Genomic DNA, 27885 nt, shown 5'->3' with positions numbered 1-27885 from the left:
TTTTCCACTATGTTGAGTAATTAAAATTAACAATTAAAAAACTTCATGTGCAATTCACTATTTCTTGCCTGAAGGGGATGTCCTATAACACCTGGGCTTTCCACTTGCTGATTCACCACAACCAAGCCAGGAATCCTGTGGCAGCTGCAACCAGCCCAGCTGGGTATTGCAGCCCAGAAGGCAAGATGAAGGCATGGAGCACCTAACTGCAGCTTCCATGGGGTACTGAAAAGGCCGATTTAAAGCCCATTTGATTCAAGACACTTCTTAGCTGGAACAAATACAACATTCTGATCATTTAAATTAAGAATAAATGTTTAAATTCTCCCTCAGTGCTTCTTTTCAGCTGTGCATTATTTTCAGTAAGACTAAGGAACTGCAGATTATTTTATTTTGGGGACGCAATCACCTTTTTCCAAAGTCAGGAGATATTACTGGCCAAATAAATAATCATTTCATAAAAAACAATATAAATAGGGTGAGTTCACAGCACAAAACTATTCATGCTTTAATACACAGTAACCAGTTGTGTTTATGCCATTGTCTAAAAGTAGATCAACATAATTCAGAACAACGGACTTCCCAGATGATTCACTCTTCTGAGAATAATGCTCCATTGTTTTAAAACTAACACCAATTAAGGCTATCAATAAGTAAAAGTGCTGCCTTATCAGACCTGATCTGACATTCACCAGAAGACAAAACTGAAGGAACACGACATGGATGCTTTACAAACCTAAAAGCAATTTACAGACCGCTCCAGACTGCCTATAGATCCTGTCATTAGTCTTACCTTGGGAAGTATTCTGGCTTTTATGTCAGAATTTGGAGCCTTTTGGAGCACACAAGAACTTGATTTATGCCAAATGTTTTCTATGTTTTCACGTATCTTATGCTTTTCCACTTTGTTTTGATGGCTGTGCTACCTGTATTGAGTGGAAATCTGCACTTGACCTCAGAGCCACCTATAATACGGAACATGATTCATTCAGACATACAGCACTTTGCAAGACGAGAAAAATAGATGCAAGTAAGTGGCAATGCAATAGAACATATCAGTAAGAAACAAAACCCTTCAACTTGGCTTTGGGGCGTTTTTGAAGCACAATAAAACCACATTAACTTACAGAAGAGTGAAGAAGGGATGGGTTTGGGAGATATTTCAGGAAAAAAAGCCTCAAATTGTAACACTGATTTAACATCAGATTTTTTTGTTGTTATGTCTTCTCAAATGCTGTTTCTAAATACTGGATTCTACATCTATAAACCACCTGTTCAGCCGTGTTGATGTTTTGCTGAAATAAAACCAATGAACAGTTCTGATTCCCCTCAAGTTTTAAAGCTTATGACATTAAATGTTACGTGTAATAATCCAGCAGTTAGGACAGTCCTGACAGTAGACTTAGTCAGTAGAACACAACTTCCATTTCCCAGCACACATGGGAGCTTAATGATATGGTCATACACTAGAAGATACTTTTTCAACAAGAACCTATGTTTTTAGCTTTATTGAAGCAATGAAATCAAACCAACCTATCACCAGCTGCAGGAGGCACAGTCAGGTGCAATACCCCTGCAGATCCCTCACACAGAGATCATGAACAATACGAAAGACTTTGATTTAAGCAAATCAGAGTTTCGGACACTTGCACAAGATGTTTTAAATACCCAAAATCTACCAAAGTTTCCTTTGTCAACTGCAGATAGCAAGAACACAAATGCCTGCAGATAGCTAGCTAGCTGAGTTAGCTAGGGCTAACTTCACAGTCAAGCAGAGAAGAAACTGGGCCATTTGGAATTCAATTCAGCTGTTTCAGACATCTCCCTGAGGGATGACACTAATTACACTGACTACACTGACTAGACTGTCATTGACTATAAGCCTTAAGGTGACTGGCTCACATCAGCGTTTACCTTCTTTTCTACTCTACCCACATCTACTGAGGTAGTAATATCGGTTTTCTTTACTTCAGAATAAAAAACAATAGATGGTGCAATTCACCACCTTGGTCCAAAATTGAGATATTTTGTCTGGATGAACTGGAGATACTTCACTCATCTCTGCTCACAATGATGCTAAAAATTCCAAGTATCAATGGAGAAAAAGCCACAGCATTTCCTTTTCTCTTTATTCAGGCTTTATGTGACCTGCAGAGGCAGTAAATCAGCTACTGAAGATGGAAAGCTGGCTTGTGATATATTTTTGTTAGAAATGCACATGGTAAAGAGCACAGCATAGAAAGCTGAGGTTCCTATCTGCCTTCTGCAGTACTTATCCCTGTACTTTTATGAGGCATCCCTTGCTGCAGGCACACCAGAAGTCTCAGGTTCCAGGTTTCTCAGTTCAGTTTAATTAACTCCCTTGACAGAAAGCAGGGCAGCTCTCCTGTAGTTTTTCGAGTATGAGTTTAGCTATGCAAACAGAACTATGCTTGGTATCAGTGGCATTTCATAGCTGACAAGATTGTCAGCTCTAACATGTTAGAAAAATCCATAGCTCTCGTGTGATAAATCTGCCAAAATGAAGTGGAAAAGCATCTGCAAGTGTTAATTTCTTCAGTCGCTGTCTTGATTCAGCACACAGAGGGAAGCTAAAGGATTCCATTTAGGATGGTGTAACACGGGCATAATCCAGGAGGTCCCTTCTCATTCTGGCATCAAACCCTGCTACTGCAGGGCATCTGATAATTGCTTTCAAATTTTTACAGAGCCTACCTTATAAACTAATTGTAAGCTTTCTCACATGAACATTCGAGGCATGTTGGTCAAGTATTAACAAATGACTTTATTTTCCATCCTGGATTCACATTTTTACATGATCAACCAGCCCCACAGTAGCTCTTCTGTATCAGCATCACGAATGAAAACACTCTTCCATCTACGCAGCAACTTCTCATTAACTTGATTGCTTTGCTTCCAGCTTACTCACTGACATGACCCATACACCCAATTTGCTACCTGCCTTACAACTCTACACTATTAGCAGCAAATAAACAGCTCTTGTCTGTTTAAACTGAACCTGCATAAATGCTTAAACTAGGTTCCACAGAACCACAGAATGGCTGAGGCTCGCAGGCGCTTCTGGAGGTGACCCACTGCTCAAGCAGGGCCGTGCACAGCCACCCACCCAGGATCACATCCTGCCAGCTTGCAAACATCACCAGCATGGGAGACTCCTCAGCCTCTCTGTAAGTGCTCAGTCACCCTCCAGTGACAAAGCATTTCCTGGGTTGTGTTAAGGCACATGCGATTCACAAAGGGCGAAAGTAAGAGGAAAATAATAAGAGATTCTCTACACGCTCCCTATCAGCATCTTAGTGTTCCAAGAAATTTCTCATGAACTTTAACAACCAATAAAAATTCCATCTCAAATCCTACCCCCAAATCCTTGGTCTCTAATCATTAGAATCTTAGCAGGTAACTGTAAGTATGTTAATCAAGCAAGAAAAACTTCATTACTTCAGCTAAGTAGATAAATCCTGCTCTTGAATGATTTTCCTTCCAATTAAGCAGTTTCTAAACGTGACAAAGCTGCTGGAAAAATTCCTACTGAAGATTCCAGAAACTCTTTTGACTCTTGATTTCAGGATGAAACCTCGTTACCTGAATTCTGTAACAAATACATACAGCAATCATATAGTTCTGGCCACCCCCAGGAAACGTTTCGCTGACCTGAATATGTCAGAAAGAGGAAGAAGCAAATGACCATACTGAAAAGCAGATGAATGAGAAAACAGTAACCCAACTATTTACTCTATCGTTGTAAATCATTTTTGTCACAATTCAGCAAATGCTTAAAATTGCTTAATTGCTGTTTGAAAACCATCTGTGATGTGCAATATATGATTCTGCTACGTGGATTGTCATAAACCATCATCTCAAATGCACCCAAAGATGAAAGCACTGATAGCTTTGCCTGGAAACTCCAGCACCCCTGTGGAGTCTGGAGGGAGGCAGAGCTGCTTCTTATCAACAGATTCATTTTCAGGAAAGGCAACTAAGTTTACTTTAAGAATAAAATGCCATTCTGGCTTTCAGAATGACTATTATTCGACTTCCCTGTTTCCAGATAAAATCCGGAAACAAAAACAAAACAAAACAACATTAATTTAATAAATTCTGATTTCATTAGAATAAACTACTGGAAAAGAAGGAGAAAAGTCAAGTTCTTCATTTTATGTTTGAGAAAATGGAGATAATATTTAGTGTTCACTTGTTACCTAAGTAAAAAAGAACATTTTAATAGCGTGGAGATGAACATACGACCAGCAAGTAGTCAGAGAAAATTAAAAGAAAAAGAAAAGCTGAAGGGAAAGAAGCAGTATTTCATCATTCCTTTCTTTCTGTCTCACAGAAGAACACAGCTCTCAGGAGCACCTACTCTAAGGCACTGAACAGATCACAAAGATGTGGATAACAGAGGAGACACTCAGCCCATCTCCTCATCAGCTCCAGGGCAGCACTGCTGTGTGTTCAGCTCCTCTTAGTGACACTATGCAACAGCTGTTCCCTCCTGTACGACCAGACATTTCTGAACTACTGCTACAAAGCAGTATAATTTAACCTCAGATGTCAGCAAACAGTTCTGTGCCTCTCTGGATTTTTTTGCATGCAGTTGGTCAAGAGAAATGTTCTATGCCTTTTCCAAAACACAAGGTAGTATCAGTCCTCCTTACTGTGTTTTCAAGCACTAAAATGAAAAATAAAACAAACCACCTCTGAAATTCTGATACTTCTGGAACAAAGAGATTAACATTCTTCAATTAAGACAGGAGAAAGCTTTCTTCAAATTGATTTGCACTCAGTGCATACTATTTCATCAGTTCAGAGATTAGATGTGTGGGTAAACTGGTTTCCAAGGTAACTGGCCTAACCATGGGGAAGTCATCAGGGTGATCAGTAATTCAAAAAATTCGGAAGGTACCATGTGGAAATAAAAGTCACTGAACTGTGTCTACTGAGATAAGCCTGAGATTTACTTCTTTTACATAAAGCGGGGTAGGATTACTTAGAACAGTGTTTCTAATGTTTAAACTGCAAGGACAGGAAGGGTGCCTGAGAATGTGACACGCAGCCGGTGGGGACAGCATGAAAGCACCAACATATGAGCATCAGTGCTTGGGCAACCTCAGCTCCCTCCAAGTATCTGCTGCAGTGCTATCAGGTATGGTGATACGGAGCCAGGCAGCAATGGAAGAGGGTTAGAAACAGTGGGGATGGATGAAGAATGAGTTTCAGGCCTTTGGAGCTCTGTGGTGAAGTTTCACAACAAATGCCATTAAAAACACATGAACCCAACAAACCCAGGCTTCCAAAGCCTGATGATGGTTTTTCAGGTTTAGAGCTCTAGGCAATGCAGTCCTTAGACATACACTTAGATAACAGCAGCACAAAACGTTTTGTTTCTTTAACTGTTTAACCCTTCAACACAGAGGTGAGTATCGCTAATGACAGGTTGCAGTTTTTGATCTGGAAGCCACGACTGGGCATATGTTTCACCCTGAGATCAACCCCAGTTGGCTGTATAGACTGGAGCTGGACCTGTGGCATTCCAGCCACAAAACCCCCTGTCTTTTAGGGACAATTAAAACATAAATGAGAAATACAAGTAGCTGACCTTACATCTCCTCTTTTAGGTGTTGTTTGCCTTTTCTCTTGCACAAATTGCTTAGTATACATCAATTTGCAGGATCAAACCATATCAATATTTAAGTTCAAGGCAAAAAAACCCACTCAAACTGGTAGCACAGGGCTGAAGAGACCATTTTCTGCTGTGGAGGTGGAAGAGGGGCCTTCTGGACGAGCTGCTCTTTCAACAACGGGGCAGGAACTCTGAGGTGCCGCTGAGGCCCAGGGTCACAGCATGGCAGGATCATGGCGGAAGGCCTGCCTTTGTGCTGAGGCCTAACGGGGGTACTGCACTTCATTTGTTACAAACACAACACCATAGCATGATAAATGCCACCAGTTCATTGCTGGTACTCTACACTCTGGGAAACTATGTTGCTTTTCTTTTTTTCAGTGCTCCAAATAGCTTTTTGGAAAGCTTTGGAAAGAACCTGAGAAAGAAAAGACCAGCTCATAATATCTGAAATACTTCCCTGAGCTCAATCCTCTAAGCTGCTTCTCAAGCTAGAAACAGCATCACCAGCTGCAAAAATTCAGGGGGCTTGTGTAGGAAAATAAGATGAATGAAATAACTTTGCTGAGCCTTGCACTCAGTGCAAATATCCCTGAATCGCACAGAACTCTTGTATGCTGGTATGTGCATCTTGTGTACTGATTTCTGATTTGCAGTACCAGAAAGTAGTTTGATCCAGCACCAAGATAACCTGGCATGAACACACTGAGCAAAAATATCCTGCGCAGATTGAAACGCAAAATCCTCCGGGTTATATAATGACTTTGGAACTACTTAAGGAACACAAGAAGGAATACATTTTCTTAACATATCCATGGAGAGAAAAAAAGGTCTTTTCAGCTCATCTAAGGAAGATTCATGGTACTGGGGGAGGCACTGATTTGGGTCTCACTAACACCACAATTCCACACTTGCGCACTATACAGTAAAACAAAACCAATCAAATTAAAGTCTGGGGCTCACAGCTCCATGAAATAAAGGCAGCTCTCATCCTGTAGGGTATTGCAGGAGTGGAAGATCAGAGAGCTTCTAAATGGGATGGAATAATGTTTGTTTGCTTAGCTCCACATCTCTGCATCAAGCTTCCCAGCACATGCACTCATAAGTTAGCACAGGAAGAGTCACTGTACTTGCTGCGTAAACACACTTAAAACACCACAGGAAAAAGAAAAAAAAAAAAAAAGGCCACCATCTGTAAAACAAGTAAAACAACATCCAGCTGCCTCTACAGAATGGCACAGAGATGAATCAGTCAATCCCTGCAACTGCAAGAGAAAAATCTCTGATCCTTTAAATATTGCATTCTTCAACACAGCTTACCAGAGGCCTGCACACAAGCCCCAGCTTTGGTCAGTAGTATAAGGGGAACACACATTTATTCAGTTGCATACACACAATCCTGCATACTCATTTCAACCATGAATGTTGTATTTTGATTGGAAGCCCTATGATGCCCTCCAGTTGCCATAAATAAAATACTGTGAAACCATCAAATAAGTTCTACGGAAACCAGCATGCTGCATCAGTACCTCAAAGTGCATCTTCCATTTCAACTGGTGTGCACAGACTCTTGCCAACCACAGAACTGTTATTAATTCTGTATCAATCCATCAGTAATTAACATTTGGGCAGGCAAATTACAGAGAATTCATTTGGCTTATTTTACATAACATTTGAAAAAAAAAAAAAAAAAAGAAAGAAAAGAAAAGACAAAGAATATGACTACACGGCAAGGTAAATCAGTCTTCTGCTGTGCACCAAGAGCTACAACCAGACTGCCTTTGGTACCAACCTGCCTAGTATAATCTTAATTCATGTGCACCTCATTTGTACTTCTGCCTGCAGCAATACACACACACATTCCCCATGATGGTCCCCCATTCCTAACTCTTTTTTGTTTCCTGTAAATAGCCTGATACTGCAATACAAAGAAAAGAAGTACAGATCCTGAGAACTGTAATTTGTTTCCTCCTTCCATTGGCCAACCATATAATTAAATCCGTGACAGCTAATATTTTCAAACAAGTATCTAGTCATGCTGGACTGCCACTGTGAAGAAAGTCAGCGCTTTAATAAAAACACCTAGAACTTCAAGTGCTTTCTTTTCCCTCCTCTGTATTAATTACAGTTTCAGTTCTGCCAAAGATATCATCGCCAATAATCCCACTCTTGACAGCCGTGGCTTCACGTTCACTAAGGAGCTATTACAATGAATGAGGTACATCTTGGAGGCATTGGAGACTGCACAGAAATTCTCTTGAATCCAAACGGTGAAGGACAGAGAAATGGTTCAGGAATGATTAAGCACCTCAGCAGATGCAGCTGCAACTCCTGATTTCACCTGTACGTCCCTTACCTATAGATCAATGAGCATATGCTGTTAAATGTTTCTTCTAACAACAATTCACCATCATAAGGTTCACAAAAAGCAGTTATCTGGCTTTTATTTTTAGCATTAAAATTTGAAGCTCTCCATTGCACTCCTATCTCTTCCACTAAATCCAGCTGCATAATTGAGAACTATTTCATCTTCCCCTGACTGTTTCTTGCCCTACGGAGTTATCTGCTGGGCTTGTTTATATTCACTGTGCAGACAAAGAGCCATCCTGGTCACAAAGCGAATACCTCGATAAGGCCTTGACTGTATATCAAAGACAGGGCTGTTTCAAGACATGAATAAGAAAGCCTATCCTGGTTATCCAGGTTTTAAAATTATTCTAGTTTCTCTATTCAGTGCTGCTTTTATTCTGTTTTTTTCCGTGGGATGTGCTCCAGGTTTGGATTCCTTCCTCACCTCTTAGGCACCACCTACAAGGAAGATAATGGGAGAGACAACCTAAAAAAGAAATCAGATTTCAATTGATATTGTGATGGAAGGAAACAGCATGGAAAAGCATCCAGGGGAGGAGTGAGGTTTGAGAAACACACACTGTTTATTATCACCAACTGGAGACTACTCCCAGTGAGGTACTTACAATCTTATTATTTGGTCAAAGCAAAATACAATGCTATTGTGTTGAGTGAATTAAAAATGTGGAGCTGAGCTCTTAAACTCCCATAAAATCCAAGAGGAAATTAAGTCATTTTAGGGGTGCTGCTCCATGTAAGTGAGCATAAATATCAGGCCCTGCCCTAGAGTCAAGGACCAGCATACTGGGTCAGGAACCAACACATGGTGTTCTACAGCCTCTTCGTATGCCTCTTCCAGCTCATGCCCCTCCGTGAAAATTCTTCCCCCAGTATCTAATCTAAAACCCACTCTTCTACTTAAAACCTGTTCCCCCTTATCCTAACACTATCAACCCATGTATAAAACTGATTCCCCACTCTCCTTCCTAGGCACATGCTCCAAAGATGGTTAGCTTTCTTCCAATTTCTTTTGCTAGTAGCCTGGGCAAGCCAAGTTTCTATGAATATTACTTATAGACTTGGAACAGATCTGAAAAGTTGCCAGCCTTCATGAGACAGGGCACACACACTCCAAGATCACTAAGCACGAGACTCCATTAAGCAGTAACAAAGGTTTTCCTAGCATCTCCTTGATCAGCTTAGAGATGTGATGTGATAACACAAAGGAGACTTGCTGACTGCTAATTAACCTCATCAAGAACTGCTTTCAACTGAAAGCATTACATTCTTTCACGAAGCTGATGGCATCTGTTAGAAGCTGTCACCCAAAAAAAGCGTGGTATTTTTTTAGTTCTACATAAAAAGTACTAAAAGCTGGGAACTTGAAGTCATTTGCTCTCTTTTTGAGGCTGCTTTGAATTTATTTGAGCACTACTTGCTTTAGAAACTGATTCCAGCAAAGCGTCTTCTCAGCCTTCTGTAACAAGGAGATCTACCTGAAGCAAGCTTTCCAACACAGCTCCTGTAATGGATGACGGGACCATCTCACCAGCACTCAGTGTAAGCAGACAGCAAAGACCAGCACTCCCCACAGTCCTCAGGTTTTGTTTATTCATCATTATGTCCGTAGAGTTACTCTGTTACAGATGCATGCTAACATAATGCCTTGTTTTCTACTCTTTATGTGTTAACCAAGTGGTGCAGAAGCCCTGGCTCAGGACTTGCCTGCATCGTAATGACAGCGTCCAGCACTGTCCTTAGTCACTGTGGTTTGCAGATGCCTTAGGCCAGATACATCATGGCAGTGAATGCTGCTATAAACTCAGAATTTCCTCCCTTCCATCATCCCCATGTTTAATGCCCCATCACACGCCATCGGCAGCTCTTGCACACAAGCTCAGTGAACTGAACCGAAGCCAATGTTGTAAATACTGGAAATCTGTTCTCAGTACCAGTACACTAACCAGGACAACGAGCTGCTCAAGGTCAGGGAGTCCCAAAAAAACATAATACCTTATTTCTAATGGTAACACTGAGTTCTGCACCAAATGCACAGATGTGGATATCAGTGACAGCAGTTGGTTCAAATAAAGATATTTTAAAGGTAGTTCATACTACAATTATATGAGGCCTAAAAGGAGGGCAGGGGACAGACCCACTTCTCTGCTACAGAAGATAAAATGTTGACCTTCGTTTTCAAAGCAATTCAAACCAGCCATTAAAAGACAGCTTGTATTCAGTGAGTCATCAGTGGAGCTGAATCTTGGAATTCCAGAACGTATAAAAGACAAGGAGTTTGATCTAGTATTTCATGATTACTGCACCAGCCTTGTTAAATGGAGAACAAAACATACCAGAGAGAAGCTGCACCGTGCTCATCCTTAATCGACATTTTCACTACTAATCCTCCTAGCAGGTTTCCCTTGCACCGTGAAAATTCTTGCAGATGAAGCAAGTCCCACACCCTTGGGAGCACTCTGTTTATCAAAGATGAATTTAACAGAGTTTTCAAGACAACATTTCCAAAACCTTTTGATGAATTACGACTACAACATTTTATTAGCCGAATACCTGCATACACAAATAAATGCTTTCTTTCAAGTCTTACTTTTCTGTGTGTGCAGGTGTTTATGTTAAAACAGGCCATCAGCAGATACGCCTGGGTGAGCTGGCCAGGTGAAGGGGCATTCCCTGCAACACGGCCCCAAGCAGACAGAGCTTCCTCTCCCCTCAGGTGTCAGCTACAGCTTAACCAGGCTCAAGGACAAGGGCTGATAATAGCAGAACAAGGGGAAATGGTTTTAAGTTAAAAGAGGGAAGATTTAGGTTGGATGTTAGGGGGAAGTTCTTCACTAGGAGAGTGGTTAGGCCCTGGAACAGGCTGCCCAGGGAGGTTGTGAATGCCCCGTCCTTGGAGGTGTTCAAGACCAGGTTGGACGGGGCCCTGGGCAACCTGATCTAGTAAATGTGTATGTTTGGTGGCCCTGCCAGGCAGGGGGGTTGGAACTACGTGATCCTTGAGGTCCCTTCCAACCCAGGTCATTCTGTGATTCTGTGATTCTGTGTGACAATTGCAGCAGAACATATAGCACACCTAAACTCTGGTGTCTGACACAGTGAAGAAGCAGACTATCAAAAGCAATGAGTGAGATTAGATCTATGGAGGAAGGAGTGCAGTCAGAGCAAACAGCATTTGGAGCCGCCATGGATATGAAGCTACACATTTCACGAATACGTTTTAAAACAAAATTTAATTGATAAACTTGAAAATACATATATACGCAGTGCAGAAAGCTTGAGGCAAATTCACTTCCTAGCACGTCTCTAAATTAATAGTAAGATCTGCTCACTAATGGCAATATAACTTACTGATGCTGCTCTAACTCAGCACTTTGTCACAAACTTGCACGAGATGACGAACAGGAAATTGCCTGTATTTCTTAAGCCCATTGCTTTCTAAATCACTTCTTTCTCACTGGGATATTTTTATGTATGTAAAAACACGATTATATGCTTTGAGATAACATACCATTTAGAGCTATATCTTTTAAAGAGATGAATTAAGATCTCGGTATAAGATTGTAACAAACTAAAAACGTAGAAAGGCTTTACATAAGAAGTATCATGAGTGAGGTAAACAAAGAGTGTTTGTGAAGAGTGATGTGAAGTTAAGAAATAAAGTGCATGAGGATCTGAGCAAAGTGAAACTGCTTTGGATTCACCGCGTTCAGCCTGCTGAATTGTGGCACCACACTCAACTACCTCAGTTTTATGTCATACCAAAGAACAGAGCGTAACTGAGGGAAAATCACAGCAGTTACACGAGCTGCAGTCTTTGAACTAACATTCTCCCACAAGAGAAAGTATCTTCCAGTTGATAAATGAGCAGATACCCATCAGTTGAAGCGCATTCCTGAGGGCGCACCAGAACTGCCCTGAGCAGCGCAGCACAGATGGGGGCAGAGCGCCGTGCTGCTGAACCTTCACAGCCACAGCACACAAACAACACTCCAGTTAAAACCTGAACAAAATGGAAACAGACAAAAGAGTCTTTCCAGATTAACAACCACTTTTGTGGAGAAACAAAGCCCATGTAGCACTGGCACAGAATAAAGAAATCACAAACATAACCCACAGAGAATGCTTTACCAAGATAAACTCCGCAAAAAAGAACAACATAAAAGGAACCACTGAAAATTTTTCGGTCTTTCAAGTGATGACTGTATGTAAAACGATGACAAAAGCTCATCAAGTGAATGTTTAAACAAGATACTTCTCTTTTTTTCTCTTTCAAGGTAAAGCACAATGTCAAGCGTGTAGCCCTAGAGAACAAGATAACGGAGCACCAAAATGATGTCCCAGACTATCAACAACAATAATGGCACACTGGCAAATATCCACCATCAATACAGGGCAAAAACCTGAAAGAGAAGATGAGCGGAGAGCAGACCCACAACATACATAAATAACGGGGAGCAGCAGTGCTCACATAACATCAGGCAATCGACCAAAGCAAAATAGCTAAGAAGTCTACAACTGTATGTTCCAGGTACCACTGATGCACTGCTATGTGCTGTGGACTATAAAATGCCATTCGTCATGGCCAGTGAGCTCAATTTATGGGAGCTGCTGAGTTATATGAAATTAGCTGAACGTCTTCTTTCTGTCATCACAGAAATGATTCCATAGAGAAGCTAGGAAATGTTTCTAACTCCATACATTTTACAAAGCAATTTGGAGACTGCAGTGAAGTTGTACAGCACAACATGGAATTAGTTACCAGCTCAGCCACAGCTTGAGTACACGGCCACATCTGAACATTCACACTCCTAATTCCCAGCAGAGCTTAGAAAGCTAAGCACAGAGATAGGAACACACAAGCTGAGGCCACTGCCCTATGTAAAATATCAGCAGGCTTTGCCTCTGCTGCAAATGAACATCACCCTTTAGCTGTTTTATTTTTGTTCAGGTCATTTTTAATGCCTCTTCTCAGTCGTAAATCTTTAACTAATAATATTTGTTTAAACATTTCCCAAATCTTTTCCCATTGTTCAACATTGCTTTTAAATTCAGGTCATTCTGCTCATCCTACGGTACAACAAAATACATACAAAAATAACTTCAACCTCTTTTTTGGATAGTTATTTTGATTGAGAAACAGGAAACATTGCTGTGCCTAAGTTCTTGTGAACAGGAAACACTAAAATGTCACTAACAGTCCTTAATCTAAACCTGCTGTCTGTCAGGGGTAATGGATATATATATGCATGAAAAGGTCCTTAATTTGTGTCACCAATTAAGGTGACACTCCAGTCACTGTCACACCAACACAGCTGCACTTCTTCCCTTTGCTTTTCCTGCAAAGCAGCAAAATGCAGCACCCTGTAGATGCTCTCTAATTCTTTGAAGTCCAGAAAAATTCAGTATTGGGACCATGTTGTACAATGGATACCACTCGCCTTCTCTGCAGCAAGGACACACTGCTGGCTCATGTTCAGTTTCGTGCCCACCAGAGCCCCATGCCCTTCTACAAGAAGCTGCCCTCCAGCCCAACACAGTGTGTCCTGGTGCTGGTTTGGTTCCTCCTCTGGTGCAGGACTCTGGACTTTGTGATATTACCATCAGCTGACATGTCCAATCCAACAGTTTTTAGGCTACCTCACTGTCTATTTTTCTAGGCCATACTTCATCAGCTTCTCCATAAGGATGTTACGTCAGAGGTGTCACTGAAGTGAAAGTAGACAAACTCCTATCACTTTCCCTTTATGCACCAAGCCAGTCATTTCATAGCAGAAGATTATCAGGTGGGTCAAGTGTGATTTCTCTTTTTTAATGGAGACAACTTACTGGTAATGACTGTATCTTGCATTTGTACTTAAATACAGTATGCAATCAGTTCTGATCTACAGCTACAAAGACTGGAAACTGCCTTACTGGCAATAAGGAGTTTGGTAATACGACTTTCAAGGGCCTCTATATCTTACTGCTTTTGAACAAATAGCATGAACAGTAAGGCATGTTATGAAATCAAAGGCACTAGGCCTACATACAGCACAGAGCGAATACAAAAAGATATCCTTTCAACATGAACCAGCATCTCACACCCTTGAGATTACGCACTGAATACTCAGAGAGATGGAAACTGCAGAGACGAACATGAAGGAGTTACAGGGTAAGAAGCAGTGCTGCAGGTGTGCTAATGCAGAGCACAGTCCCACAGATGAATGCTGCATTCACACCTTCCACTGACTTTATCATATGGAAATATAGGAGGGAGCCAACGGGTTTCTTGAATCAGTTCAGCAAGTAAAGTCAGCTTCTGCTCTCGCTAGAATACTCACTATATGGAAAGGACACCGGAGAGCAACAGGTAGCATTCTGAACCATTTAACTACGGGAATAGCAGCTACCTTTTTAATAGATTATTCATGGCCTGTAAGTTCAATAGTGCTGAAGGAAATTCCATACCTGAGGAGAATTAATAGACGGTGCTAGACAATACAATGGCCTATTAGAAGCATAAGAAAAGAGAAGGAAATTGCCTGTGCCATTGCTCGCTATTACAACTCTTTAATCTTAGTTGGAAAATACTCAATTCCACCTCAGAAGAGGAACACCGCCACTTAGAGTTTCTTCTTGCACGCGTTTATTTCACTCTAAACCATGACTCCATGTTCAACCTGACCAACTGTACTAGAAAAGACGGCCCAGCATTAAAATACACTGGGGGTGACAGCTCGAATCATAACCTCACGCTTACTGTACGATGCCTCACTTCCCCTCCTGCGACACATTCAATGGATAAACAGCTTTTCACTAGTCAGATTATTTTCTTTTACGAGGTCAAACTCTGCTGGACTTCTGGCACCAAATTATTCACACTTGAAAACTTCGGAACTCTATGACGACTTCCATTTTTTCAACCACCACTTTTGCCACTCCTTTGAATTCTTGGCCGGCTCCTGCTATTCTCTTTGGCTGACTTCTCTTCTACTCAGACCTGCAGTTCTTCGGCTCATGTACTCGGCCTTTTTCTGGAATGCAAATTCTGAATGTAAGAGGCTCCAAGAACCCACCGTCAGCTCCCTCGGTGCTTTGGTTCACTCCATTTCAATCCATTTCCCTACAGCTTCCCGATTCACCATTTCTGAAACTCAAAACCTTTAATTGGGAAACCCTTTCAATTTAAACCACAGAAACCTCTGATTCATTCAATCAATCACTCAGTGCAAACTCTTTTTCTACGAATGGCTCTTCTAGAATGTCCTCTGTGCTTATAAAACCAACTTCAAAGGAACAGCATTTCTGTATAGTTCAGTCTCTGTGTGTATTCCTGTAGCCAGGAATAACCCCGTCCTTGGACCTAGTAGTGCAATTCAAGCCTCCATAACACCATGTGAGTGAGACAAATAGCTCTATTCCATCCACTGCACTCCAATAGAATTTCCTCTATATTCAGTACAAGAAAACTCTTCTTCATTTACAATTATCATGTGCCAAGGCTCCCAGACAGTGAAAACATACAGCCCCAATTCAATAACACACTTCACATGTGAGATACAGAAGAGAAATACTGCGTATATTCCACCCGAACAAAGAAACTAGTTTTAAGCTGTTACCTTTTACAAACAGTCAAAGTCTGCATTGCAATCTCTGCAATATAGAACATTTTATTACTACTTAGTCTGTAGAATTTCCCACAGTTCGTAACACCTGAAAAAATGCATAAAGCCATTTCACATAGCGCGTGTCAAGCTGCCTAAGCATTAGCTCAGTATCCCAAGCTATTTTGTAAGTGAAAATTAACAGAGCTGTAAAACAACCTTCTGCTTGTTTTATGGAGTTCAAACACCTGCATAAAGGTTCAGTGTTGTTTTCAGTCTTACAGCAGAAATCAGCCACGGAGCCTAAGCCCACTTAATTCCTAGTTTCATAGGATCATAAAATCAGTAAGGCTGGAAAAGACCTCCAAGATCACCCAGTCCAACCATCCACCTACCACCAGTATTTCCCACTAAACCATTTCCCCCCGCACGCAGCCAAAGCTTCCACTCCTCCTGTTGTAAGCAAAGCACAGACACAGGAGACATAGATAAGTAGATTTAAGGAAAGAACAACACTCTTCCAGTGGCTTCAGAAGGAAGCTGCACATCTATATTTCCCTGTAAGGATTCCTAAATAACCTATTCATCAAAACTACTCATTTGAAATATCAGACAGCCTGGGGACCCCTCTGCAAGTTCTCCTTTGACATTTGCCTTCAAGAAGTGCCTAAGATGCACCAGGACCACTTCGTTTATGGAGCCACGGGCTCACTGAGGCTGGAAGGGACAGGTGGAGATCATCTAAACCCAATTTCATAATCACTCAAGTAAAACACAAATAGATGCATTGGCAAGATTGGCTCCTGGGACCATAATTGCTTGTGGGAAGGTAACCTTCACTTATGACTGCTGTGAACCAAAAAAACCATCACAGAATCACAGAATCACAGAATGACCCGGGTTGGAAGGGACCTCAAGGATCATGTAGTTCCAACCCCCCTGCCTGGCAGGGCCACCAAACATACACATTTACTAGATCAGGTTGCCCAGGGCCCCGTCCAACCTGGTCTTGAACACCTCCAAGGACGGGGCATCCACAACCTCCCTGGGCAGCCTGTTCTAGGGCCTAACCACTCTCCTAGTGAAGAAGAACCATCTGACCATTTGAATTTAATAATGGATAAATACCACATTAAACATTGGATCAGCAAAGAAATGCTTCGTTTTTCAGCACTACAATTTGACGGCACTGCAAGCTTACTTCATTCTGATGCTTCATAGCCAATATTGTGGACAGCAAAAATTACCCAAGAGAGTGTAGTGTGAAACTGTTTCAGATTCATTCTCCACCACCATCTAGAAATCTTTATAAGTTTTAGTGAGGGAAAAAAAAAAAAAAAAAAAAAGAGGAATAACTAAAGGAAAGAAATGTACTCCTGGAATTGATTTTTTACTGAGAAAGAAAACCAAAGCAGCATGCAGCTCCTAAGAAATTAAAAAGCAACTAAATGAAATACAAATGTCATTTCTATTTACACTGATCTCCAGCCACAGCACCTCTGAGGAAACCTCTTCAGAGGCTCACATGAAAAAAGGAGTGAAGCACAAGTTCAGATTCCTGATGACAGTGGGAACAAAACACAATCTGGAAAGCTGAAATGCTGTACTTATGTTGAACGACAAGAAAGGAGCATCCTGTGCAGCATGGACACCAGAGATTATAACCCTTTTGTCTGAAATTAGATGCAGTTTGGATGTCCCATCCACTGTACACGTTCCACTCCTGTTACCTCCTCTCCCACTGACCATACAATGCAGGGAACCCCAAGGAAGCTTTGTGCAATCCTGCATCCAGCCCTTCAGCCACGCTGGGCACAGTCTGTGCAGCAAACATCAATTCCTGCAAGCAGCTCTGACTGGTTAATCACATTCCTTGTGCCAGAGATAAGGTATCAGCTGGAGATGCAGTCATCAGCTATTGGTACACCAGACTAGAAAGGAGGAAGAGAGGTAGGAATTAACCTTCCATCCTAATTCTATCCAAGATGGAGGAAGGATGGCTCTTTTTTAAAAAAGTCTATGATATATGTGGACAATTAATACTCTTTCCACACTCCAGCAAATGGAAGTTAAGAGCTAATGAATCATGTGCTGCTGGCCAGCCCTGCCTAATTATCCCATAGTGTCTGGGATGCAGTATATAACTAAACTCTCAGGCAACCCTGCAAAGCTCAACAAAAGGCCAACAAGACACAGAACTTCCATGCTTTTCTTCCTACAGAACATTTTCGCTTCTTACACTTGGGAGTTTCAGCTCAGCCACTGAGCAGATACCAAACACCTCAGCAAAGGAACGGTCCAGTGCTGACCAAGGCCTCCATATTGCTGCATAGACACTACACGAGCAATTAACGTGCACAAACCCTGTTTGGCAACACAGACTCATGCTCACTCCCTCCCTCCCTTTGGAACATTTCTATGGTCAGCACAGAGCAGACACACACATCAGAGCAGAGATGCCGTGCTCCAAGAACCAAGAAACTCACCCAGACAGAGACAGCCCCTGAGCAGCCACCGACTGCAGGAGAGCTGAGCTCAGCACATAACCCCACAGGATCTCTGCTCTTCCATCTTAGCGCTCTTCACATCATTTCTTAGACACCACCCTGAAAATTCCCATAGAACAAATGGTTTAACCATTACCGACTCAAAGATGTTTATGCTGCTGAGATCCCCGAGTAACAACTCTAAGGCACTACCCACTCATTTCACAGGTTACAAATTCACACTCCCACTTTATCATTTCAGAGCTCACCTGTAGGAGAGGGAGGTACGATACTGTGACATCTGCTCTGGGTGGAACTGCTCTACCAGAGCATTTAAGTACAAAATGCTTCACTTTAATAGAGGCTGAATGGTTTTCAGCAGTTCAGAAAATACTCCTAAGCTGCAGAGAGTTTTCCTCTCTCACGCACAATACAGCACAGTTTCAGATAAGTATTGAGAAGAAAAATATTTTACCTAAATAATAATATTGGAGGGCAGTTCAGACAGAGCACAGCAATACACCAACGTCAGTGTTCCTCTCAGCTCTTTCAAAGCAGCAAGAGCAGAAAAACCCACCATCCAGAGTAACGTCACTGTGGTTGCTTTACAATTCTTATCTTTACTATCTTTGATAAACATAATAAAGCCAATTTGTGTTGCCTGCTTCCAGAAGACAGAGAAGTCATCTTACATGCTAGTGCAGCCAGAGGGGAGGGAAAGGGAGGGGGCACCTTCTGAATCCTTTGTAAATGAAGTTTTCTCTGCTTCATCTCCAAAAAATTCAACGAAATTCAGCTCATTTAATTACGCCAATAACCCATAGGGAGCACAAACACTGATGGAATTTTTGGTCAATGACACAAGCCTGAATAAAACACTAACAACAAAAAAATTCCATTATCTTGGCACTGACTGTTTGGTTTCAGTCTAAAGAACAGCCCTGTCCAAGCATGAAGAGCACACGGCCATTCCCCTTTCTCCATACCACAATGATCCCAAAACCTGTTTGCTTCATCCAGACTGAGATTTCCTAATACAACTCTGCAGACCTTACCCTAACACAGACCAACAAATATTACAAACAACATTACTTCACATTCAATACTAATCTTTTTTTAGTTGCCCTTGTAATTCTCATTACTGGACTCACTCAGATACAAGAGTGCATTTCGATGTAAGATCTTCCATTTACAAGCACGCACACCTCAAGTACTACACCAGATTTTGCCTTTCAAGAGCTCTTTATGAAAAAATGACCATTTCTGGATGTTCATTAAGCTTAACTTGGAAATAGGGTGCTTCTATACATAACTGCAGGACTCCACAGTGACCTACTGCTATAGAAACATGACTAGTTATTCCTTTCTAGCTGAAAATACTCAAAATAATCCACATTCTTGCCTGCAGTTTCATGGTGTTTAAGAACACACCTGCAAGAAACCAAGCCTTCATTAGGTGCTACAGGTTTCCACCTTCCTGTAGCTTCTTACCTGCTCTGACATACACTAAATACACATATTAAGATCCAGTAAAGTTTTAACAAGTGAAGATGCTACTAGAAAAGGTGATACTAATTCAGATGTGGAGTAGTAACAGCTCTCTGCTACTGAGGCAGAGCCACTCTCCTACAGCACGCTGTATTTCATGGCATGGTGTGTCACCACAGTGACTTAAGAATATCTGAGAGCTGAAGCAAAGCCGTCCAACCTCAAGAAGCTGCAATTCCAATGGAATAAAAACCCAACAGCCATCACAAAGGCCACCAAACACCCTGTTCTATGTTCACCATGTGATGTCTGTCAAAATATGCATGTTACAATTCTCAGACTCCACAGACTCCTGAGCCACCATTCTCAGCTTTGGTGAGCTCAGGCAGCCACCAAGCAGCCTAGGAAATGACACAAGCTAATCAGTGCTCAGCCTGCTCGCTTCATTTTGGACTATGCTCACTGGCTGACTGCAAAAAGCAAAAGAAAAGGCCATCAACAGCTCCTCCACAATCATTTCAGCACAAGTTCAGTTGTCAAAATGTGTTTCAAGTCAAGTTGCCTTTGAAAATGAACCAAACCACTGGAAAAGAATGCAGGAAACCTTACCTTAATTGGAGCACGGCTAAACTGTATTTTTCTGTTGGCTGGGATTTCATCTTCATCCGGCAATCCATTAATCTCCGAGTATTCCATATCAGGTTCGTAACAGTTATTCTCATCACTGTCATCCTGGTCATCCTGCTCTGTCCCCGTCTCTCCCCAGTCAGAGTTATACCTCGATCGTACCCTGTACACGCTGTAGTCAGAGTGCATGTACACGTGGGAACTCTGGAAATTATTCCCATCTTCATGCATGTCTTTCTCACCTGCCTCATCGTAATGAGTCTCAGCAGCATCTGAAGCAGCATCTGCTGCTAAATCATCCCCTGAAACTAAATGTCTTGGTACTTCTACAGCTTCAGGTCTATCAGCAATACCCTCCGTGTGTTCAGAGCGTTCCTTTTGTCGCAACAAAACTTCGGTGTCTGTTTTAGCCTTACTCCTCACAGAACTGTCCGCAGACCTTTCACGGTCAAGTGCCAGATCCTGTTGATTCACCACAGGGCTCTCAACACAATCAGCACTTGGCTCTGTGTTCTTCTTGCCCTCTTCAGCTGTTTTTGAACCCGACACAGTTCCCGTGGTGGCCTTCTGTCTCGGTGCAGGAGGCGCACTGTTATGCTGAGAGTGCTCAGCAGTCATGGCGCTGGACCCCTGCTTGGCTGGCGGAGACCACGTGCCAGCATCCTTCAAAGGACTAAAGCCCTCGAGGTTTGTGGCAGGGGAGGAGATGTTTGCGACGCTGGATGAGAGGTTGAGCGGGTAGTGACCGGTGACCGAGTACTCTTCATTGTTCTCTGACTTTTCCAATACAACGGCGTTGTGTGAGTCGGCGTTTTCAAACACCGCACTGAGCTGACTCACGGTTGGAGACACGGTCTCCGTCCTGGGGCTGAGGCTGTCCAGGGAGTCAGTGCTGCCCCTGTGCAACTTGGAGCTGCACCACTCCTCCGCCAGCTCAGTGGAGGCTGCCCTCTCCTTCTTTGGGGAATAGCGATTGGAGTGTCCCGCGTCATGAGCGTTGCGCTCAAACATCTTCCGCGTTTCGGTAAACTTGGAGTAAGAAGGGCCATCGTGGATGGTGTCAAACCTGCTAATCCTCTCTGAAACAGAAGATTCCAGTTTTACGATTGAACCGTCTGCTTTCTCCACAAACTCTTTGGGCCTGTTTCGTCTCTGAGGTGACGGAGGGCCGCCCTTCCCCCTGGTTTTGGGGGCAGCCCCAGCACCTTCCGTGGGCTCCATCCCCATCTGCATGAATAAGTTCTTAATCCTATTGACATTTGAGCCATATTTCCTCCCCCTGCTCTGAGAGGCCTCTCCTTCCTCTTTCGTTTTTGGGTCTCCATCTGATTTCGGTTTGTCAAAGGTGCTTTTCAGCGCCTGGAACTCAGTCCTGTAAGCATTCCTGTGAGGAGAGGCACTTCGGAGGGTCGATCTTTCTCCCGAAGACTCCGTTTTCATCATGTTTACTTCAGGAGAGCAGAACCAGCTCACATAGTTTCCACAGAGATACACTCAGTGAGCTGCCCCAGCCCGGGCTCAGGAGGAGCTCCCCGCTGGCAGGGCCATCCCAGCTGGGGCACAGCAGCACAGCCCAGGCCTTCCCAGAGCAGCGGCAGCCTCAACCTGCAAGAGAAAGCGGGGTATTCTCAATCATGCCATGCACTCGCACCTCTTTTCATCTAAGCCATTGTATCTCCCTTTAGTAATTGGAAGGTAAAAAAAATACAACCTACTGACACACAAACACGAGAACTTTGTCACTGCAAACCCGGCGTTGCACAGTGTGGGACCGTCACTTCACAAGGAAGTATCATGTCACCAACACACATGCACAGGAAAGGCACTATGACAAATATCGCTACTTCTCTTATCGAGCTTTTCTACAAGTGAGGTATCACGAACATCCGAGTCACACACATAAAACTACAGCAATATCTATACAGTAACGCAAGGCAACCCGTGCAAACGCAACGGCTCCGCTCCCCGAGGCAGAGAAACCACGACTAAATACCATCACAGCCAACGCACGCGGAGGGGCTCCACCAAACCACGGACCGGCAGCCCGAGGGAACCCGCCGTTACCGCCGTCGCCCGTCGCGGTGCTCACGATCCCCGGCACGAAGTTGTCCCGGTGTGGGACAGCCCCAGCCCCGCCCGGCCCGTCGCAGCCCGGCCCGCACCGGGTGTCTGCCGGCCCGCTCGCTTCTCCTGCAGCGCTTCCCCTCGGCCCGGCTCGGCCGCTGCGGGATCCCGACGTGCGGCTTCGATCGCCGCGGGAGCGGACGGAGGCCCCGCAGCGCGGGCACGCACCGACCCCGCTATGGGCGGCAGCTCCGGGCCGGGCGCCGGGAAACAAAACCGCGCCGCCGGGATCCCCCGCGCCGCCCGCCCCGCGCTCCGCCGCCTTTACCGTACCCTGCCCGGAGCCGCCTCAGCGCTGCCCCCGCCGCTCCTCGCGCTCTCCGCAGAAGCGGCGCTGCCGCCGCCCGCCTGACAGCAGGCAGCGATCGCCGCGGCGCCTCAACGCCATTGCAGGCGGCGGCGGCCGGGACACCGACACGGCTCCGCGCGCACACCGCGGCGGCAGCGCGGGGGAGGAGAGCAGAGAAGAGGGGAGCCGCGCAGAGCAGAGCCCAGCAGAGCCGAGCTGAGCCAAGCAGAGCCGCCTCGCCCCGCCGCAGCCGCGCTCCCGCCCGCCGCCCGCCTCCCCGGCACGGCACGGCGCAGCGCCGCGCTGCCCCCGCCCGCCCACCGCGGGACGCGCCCCGAGCCGCCGCCGCCGCCCGCCCGGCGGGTGACAGGTGCCTCACCTCCGGGACGGGCCGCGGTGGTTCGCTCCGACGTAGAGGGGGCGGGAAGAGGGGGAAGGCGGCCGGCCGCGCCGCCGCCGCAGTCCTACCCCGGGCGGTTACCGCCGAGCGGCGGAGCCGGGCCCGGCCGCCAGCAGGTTGCCGACACGCCTCCGCCGGCAGCGCCGTGCCCCGCCGCACCACGGGGCGCCCGGTTCAGCCCACGGCCCGGCTCCCGCGCGGGGCTGAGGAGGGCGGCGGGCCCGGCTCCCCGGGGAGGGCGCTCCCCGTCCCGGTAACGCGGTGCCGGCAGCGCCAGGCGGGAACCGCCGCCTCCGGCCGCCTCGGGAACCGCTGCAGGGAGCGGCAGCCGGGACTCGCTGCGGGCAGAGCGGCGGCACGTGCCTTCCCCGGCTGGTGAGAACGAGCCGTAGAACCCTGGCGACACGAGGGAGGAACGAGCCGGCAGAGAATCCAGGCGAACCGCGGAACTCCTGCACTGCACTCGCTGTGGCAGCTGCCGAGAGGGACAGTGTCACGGAACCGCAAAGATCCCGAGTTGGAAAGGACCCGCACGGGCCATAGAGTCCAACTCCTGGCTCCATACAGCACCACCCAACATGGAACCCTATGGCTATGAGCGCTGTCCAAACGCTCCCTGAACTCTGACAGTCTGGAGTTGTTCCATGCCCGCCGCCCTCTGCTGCAGACCCCATCCGTAACCCCCAGCTGCCCCTGCCCTGACACAGCTCCATGCCGTTCCCTCGGGCCCTGTCACTGTCACAGAGAACAGAGCTCAGCGCTGCTTCTTTGCTCCCTGTGAGGAGCTGCAGCCACCACGAGGCCCCCGCTCAGCTCCTCTGCTCTGGGCTGAGCAAACCCAGGGACCTCAGCTGCTCCCCGTACATTTGTCCTCCTCCCCTCTATCATCATAGACCTCTTTTGGACCCTCCCTAATCGTTTTATGTGCTTCCTATATTGTGGCACCCAAACTGCGCCCAGTGCTGGAGCAGAGGCCGCACAGCGCAGAGCAGAACAGGGCAAGCCCTCCCTCACCTGTTGGCAATACTGGGCCCGGTTGTCTCTTTGGGCAGCTCCCCCATATTGTTCATTAGCTGGGTGGATTTGCCACAAACAGTGTTTGGGCTTTATGCTGTGAATAAGAAATCTTAATTGCAGAACATGAAATCTCTAGGCAATTTGCAAAATTGGCCATCCAAGAAGGTAAATGGCTGTTAATCACATAGCGACTCCTAAGCAAAGTTTATTAAACTAATTGCAAAACTATCCAGAAAATGGCCTGGGGATGTGCATTACCAGGTTTGAAAAGTAATTATGGAGCATGGAGAATGAAGGTATAGGTGACAGGAAAGAAACACATTGGATATGGAGCTTCACAAACTGGATTTACGGCATTAATGAGATCAAAACACAGGTGTTATACACAGCTCTAAGTGTTCGCTGCTGTGGATCTGGTCAATCTCATTTGCACCAACGGTTTGCAGCTCAAAAAACCTCAATGAATTTTAACCACCCAGTGCATTAGTTTTGGCTGGAAAGCATCTCTTATAGCAGAGCTTCAGTAAGAGCCTTTTAGTGAAGACGTGTGGAAGAGCACAAGGCTGGAAGCCTGTCCCAGTGCATCACACTGCACTGCTGTTCCACAGTCCTACAGGCACAAGGACAGTCCCTATGATAGGGACTATCATCTATACTGTTGTATACAGGCAGCAGAGCAGTTCAAGCAGGCACTGCCCAGCTTCGACATAGAATCTAACGCAAACTTACTGAAGTAATTCTATATTCCATCAATAGCACGGCAGACAAGGCTTGCAGAAGCTACTGGCCATTTTGCCTGTTCAGTCAGAGACAGTTTGGACCTTATTTAAGGGATCCGACTTTGGCCACTGACATCAAAGATATTCAATCTTAGAAACTGCTTACAAAATGTTTTTCAGTCTCTTCCTTATTTGCACAGCAGCTGTGTTAAAGAACATTGCTTTGGTCTCAAAGGGTGATAAACTGGGTTTTCTTTTGCTTAGAGTGTCACTTTTCAAGGGAGACTTCATGTATGATCATGGCCATGCACCTAAGGATGAAAATCGGAGCTACACATCCTTTACATCTGGAGCATTTCTGTGACAATCCATTTAACTGGGAGGTTATTTTTAGGCTCTGCTAAAGCATGACTGACATTTCTGTTAATTCCTAAGGAACACTAAAATACACCCAGCACACTTTGGGGAAGATAAGAGACCAAGGTCCTCCTTTTACATTAGTATAAATCCAGGGTAACTTCACTGAAGTTACAGAATTACTCTGCTTCCCAACCAGTGCAAATGTCAAATCTGCTTGGTTCAGTATTAGCGTACAACTGAGTATTGCTGTCGTGTTAACTTGCTCTAGAGTAACAACTCCATTCACATGATCTGAATTCGTACACGTGGCAGGAAGAGAAAGCCCAGTCGTTTAACCTGACTGCACCACTTTAAATGATACTTGGTAGCTGTTTAAACCAGTTTTGGTGCAGTCCTCTAAGACTGAAAATAACTGATTTTTGGCTCATTCTGGGTGTGTGCTGTTTGTATGTATAAACACATCAGCTGGGATGTCACCGATGGGTCGTTTTGAGTCACTTTGGTGCTACTAAACTACTCAGGTCCTGAGACAGCAATTTATTCACTCAGCAGAGCAGCGGTGTCAGTTTTTCCACACGGCTCAAGCTAAAGAAGAAAGTCATGCCATCATCTGTCCTGGAAGATAATATCTGCGTGCAAACAAACAAATGGAAACTATTTACTTATTCTGATGTCTAGCTAAAAAAGCCCCAGTTTGACAACTGAAGAAGCTTGTGCTGTTCTTACATCGAATACGTCAAACTATTTGGAAGTGTCAAAATAAAGAACTTTGTCCTGAAGGAGCTGAAGAAAACCTCTGGTATTGATAACAAAACTGCCTGTTCTAGGAGCTTATCAGAAAGGCAAATATCAGCACTGAGAGGGCCTAACCTCAGAACAGCCTTTCTCCAGTTGCAGTGAGGAGATTATCACAACCACCCTTCAACATTCTACCTTGAAATCATGTAAGAAATGCACAGTTAAGTGTAGGAAACAAGATGGGATTTTTGGAAGGGAAGGGTATGAATTACATTCTGCATACAGCGACTTATGTTGAAATAGTCATTTTGTCAATCGAAGAGCTGGAAATCTTCATTGTTGTCAAAAGAGCTGTGTTTTGTGCAGGCTCCTAACACAAGTCCTCAAAACTGAGCTCTGTGTTTTAAACACAACACAGACAGCTATTAGTAACCAGCCTAGCTAGAATGATACCAGCTAGTTGAAGAAAATACATGATCTCATAGGAAAGGACAAGACTGAACATTTGGTCTACTAGGAGTTTACTAAGAGTCAGACCGTGGCAAACCGTTCTGCAATTCTATGATTCTAAATAAGGTAGTTGTATTTTTCATGTACGTTGCAATTGATTAATCTGAAACAGAAATGGTGGAATCATGGAATCACAGAATCATAGAATGGTCACCTATTTCTAACCCCCTACTATAGGCAGGGACACCTCCCACTAGACCAGCTTGCTCACAGCCCCATCCAGCCTAGCACTGAATGCTTCCAGGGAGGGGCATCCACAGCCTCTCTGGGCAGCCTGTTGCAGCGTCTCACCACCCTCACAGTAAGGAACTTCTTCCTCACACCCAGTCTAAATCTACCCTCTTCCAGTTTAAAGCCATTTCCCCTCATTCTGTTGCTACATGCCCTTATATAAAGCCCCTCCACAAATTACCGAGCATGGGAAGCCATATAATGATAATTACATTATCATTTCTTAATGAAAATACTTCCTTATTATAATAAAATCCTTCTCCTAGTGAAGATCATTTATTTTTTTCTTGGCAGTCATAATCTGGAATAATGGGTTTTGTCATTCTGCACAAAAAGCATTATCTCAAAGTATTTCTTGTGCAGTAAATATCCCCTATTATTCTCAAAGAAAGAGCACTCAATGAGCCAGAGGAAAATTGGGAGAACAGGGGGAAGTGTACCTGATACTCAGAGCTTACAAGTGCACTTGAAGCTAAATAACTCACAAGCAAATCTGATTACTGAGTTCAGTTACCATGCCTAATCAGACAATGTTTTGTGCCATGATGAAGAAAAGACAGCAATCTGGGCTTTGACTTTTTCCATCTGACTGACCATCCGCATTTAGTCGTACTTTGGAGCCTTCTCCCATTCTGGAAATAGCAGCACGTGACTTCTCAGAGGGAGAAACACAGGCTGGAGTTTACAGAATACAGCCCCAAAGTGCGGCCTCACAGTGTGCAATCCATTGGCAAGCTGGAAAAAATATTTGTATGGGTTGCTCCACCCTGAAACCAATGAACGTGCCTGTATGTGGGCTTACATTGTAATACCCTGTCTCAAGCCGTCATGGTAACATTGGCCTGGACTTGTTATGGTTGCACTAATGGAACCTATTTCTCATTTTCCCTTCAAAAAGTTAGTTATTATATACAAATGAGAAAGCAGCTGTTTAGCTGAAAACAGTAACCTGTCACTTGTAGAACATACAACAAATGATATCTTTCCTATACCTCAGTTACCTGACACATATTTGGATTACATTTCTTCCTACCTCACAGGTACTGCCTTGCTAATATAACCCCCACTCAAAGCTAGCTTGGTAATCAGTTTAATTTACTGCATAAGAGCGTTCAGTATTAATTTCTCCATTCTATATTGCCATACAAAGGTAAGCCAGCTTAAAAACATTCAGCTGTTTTGGAAATGCTGTGCTTTTCACCAAAGCATAGAAACAGTCTTTAAAGACATTGCAAAGAAATAGAAGTTACCAGTTACAGTTGTCTGTGAGGAATGGCTCTGGGCTAACACTAAAGCACTTGT

At 44.3% G+C, this 27885-nt stretch overlaps 1 protein-coding gene across 7 annotated transcripts in view; it reads right to left on the bottom strand.

Annotated features, from left to right (window-relative positions):
• The window catches only part of PPP1R9A (protein phosphatase 1 regulatory subunit 9A), a 120698-nt gene extending 97588 nt beyond the window's left edge, over nucleotides 1-23110 (bottom strand). For 6 of the 7 annotated variants that reach the window (XM_015853602.2, XM_015853605.2, XM_015853604.2 and 3 more), the window contains exons 1-2: nucleotides 22593-22705; nucleotides 20178-21800 (exon numbers count right to left, since the gene is read on the bottom strand). In XM_015853602.2, coding sequence (XP_015709088.1) covers nucleotides 20178-21638 — 1461 coding nt within the window. In that variant the 5' untranslated portion in view covers nucleotides 21639-21800; nucleotides 22593-22705. Of the gene's footprint in view, nucleotides 1-20177; nucleotides 21801-22592; nucleotides 22706-22987 lie in introns of those variants that run through there. The other variant, XM_015853603.2, reaches the window with a different exon arrangement.
• Between the last annotated feature and the right edge of the window lie 4775 nt (nucleotides 23111-27885).

The sequence above is a fragment of the Coturnix japonica genome, chromosome 2 (assembly GCF_001577835.2).
Source record: "Coturnix japonica isolate 7356 chromosome 2, Coturnix japonica 2.1, whole genome shotgun sequence".
Classification (NCBI taxonomy): Eukaryota; Metazoa; Chordata; class Aves; order Galliformes; family Phasianidae; genus Coturnix; species Coturnix japonica.
Note: the sequence above shows the minus strand (reverse complement) of the source record. Positions and strands in the feature narration are given on the sequence as shown.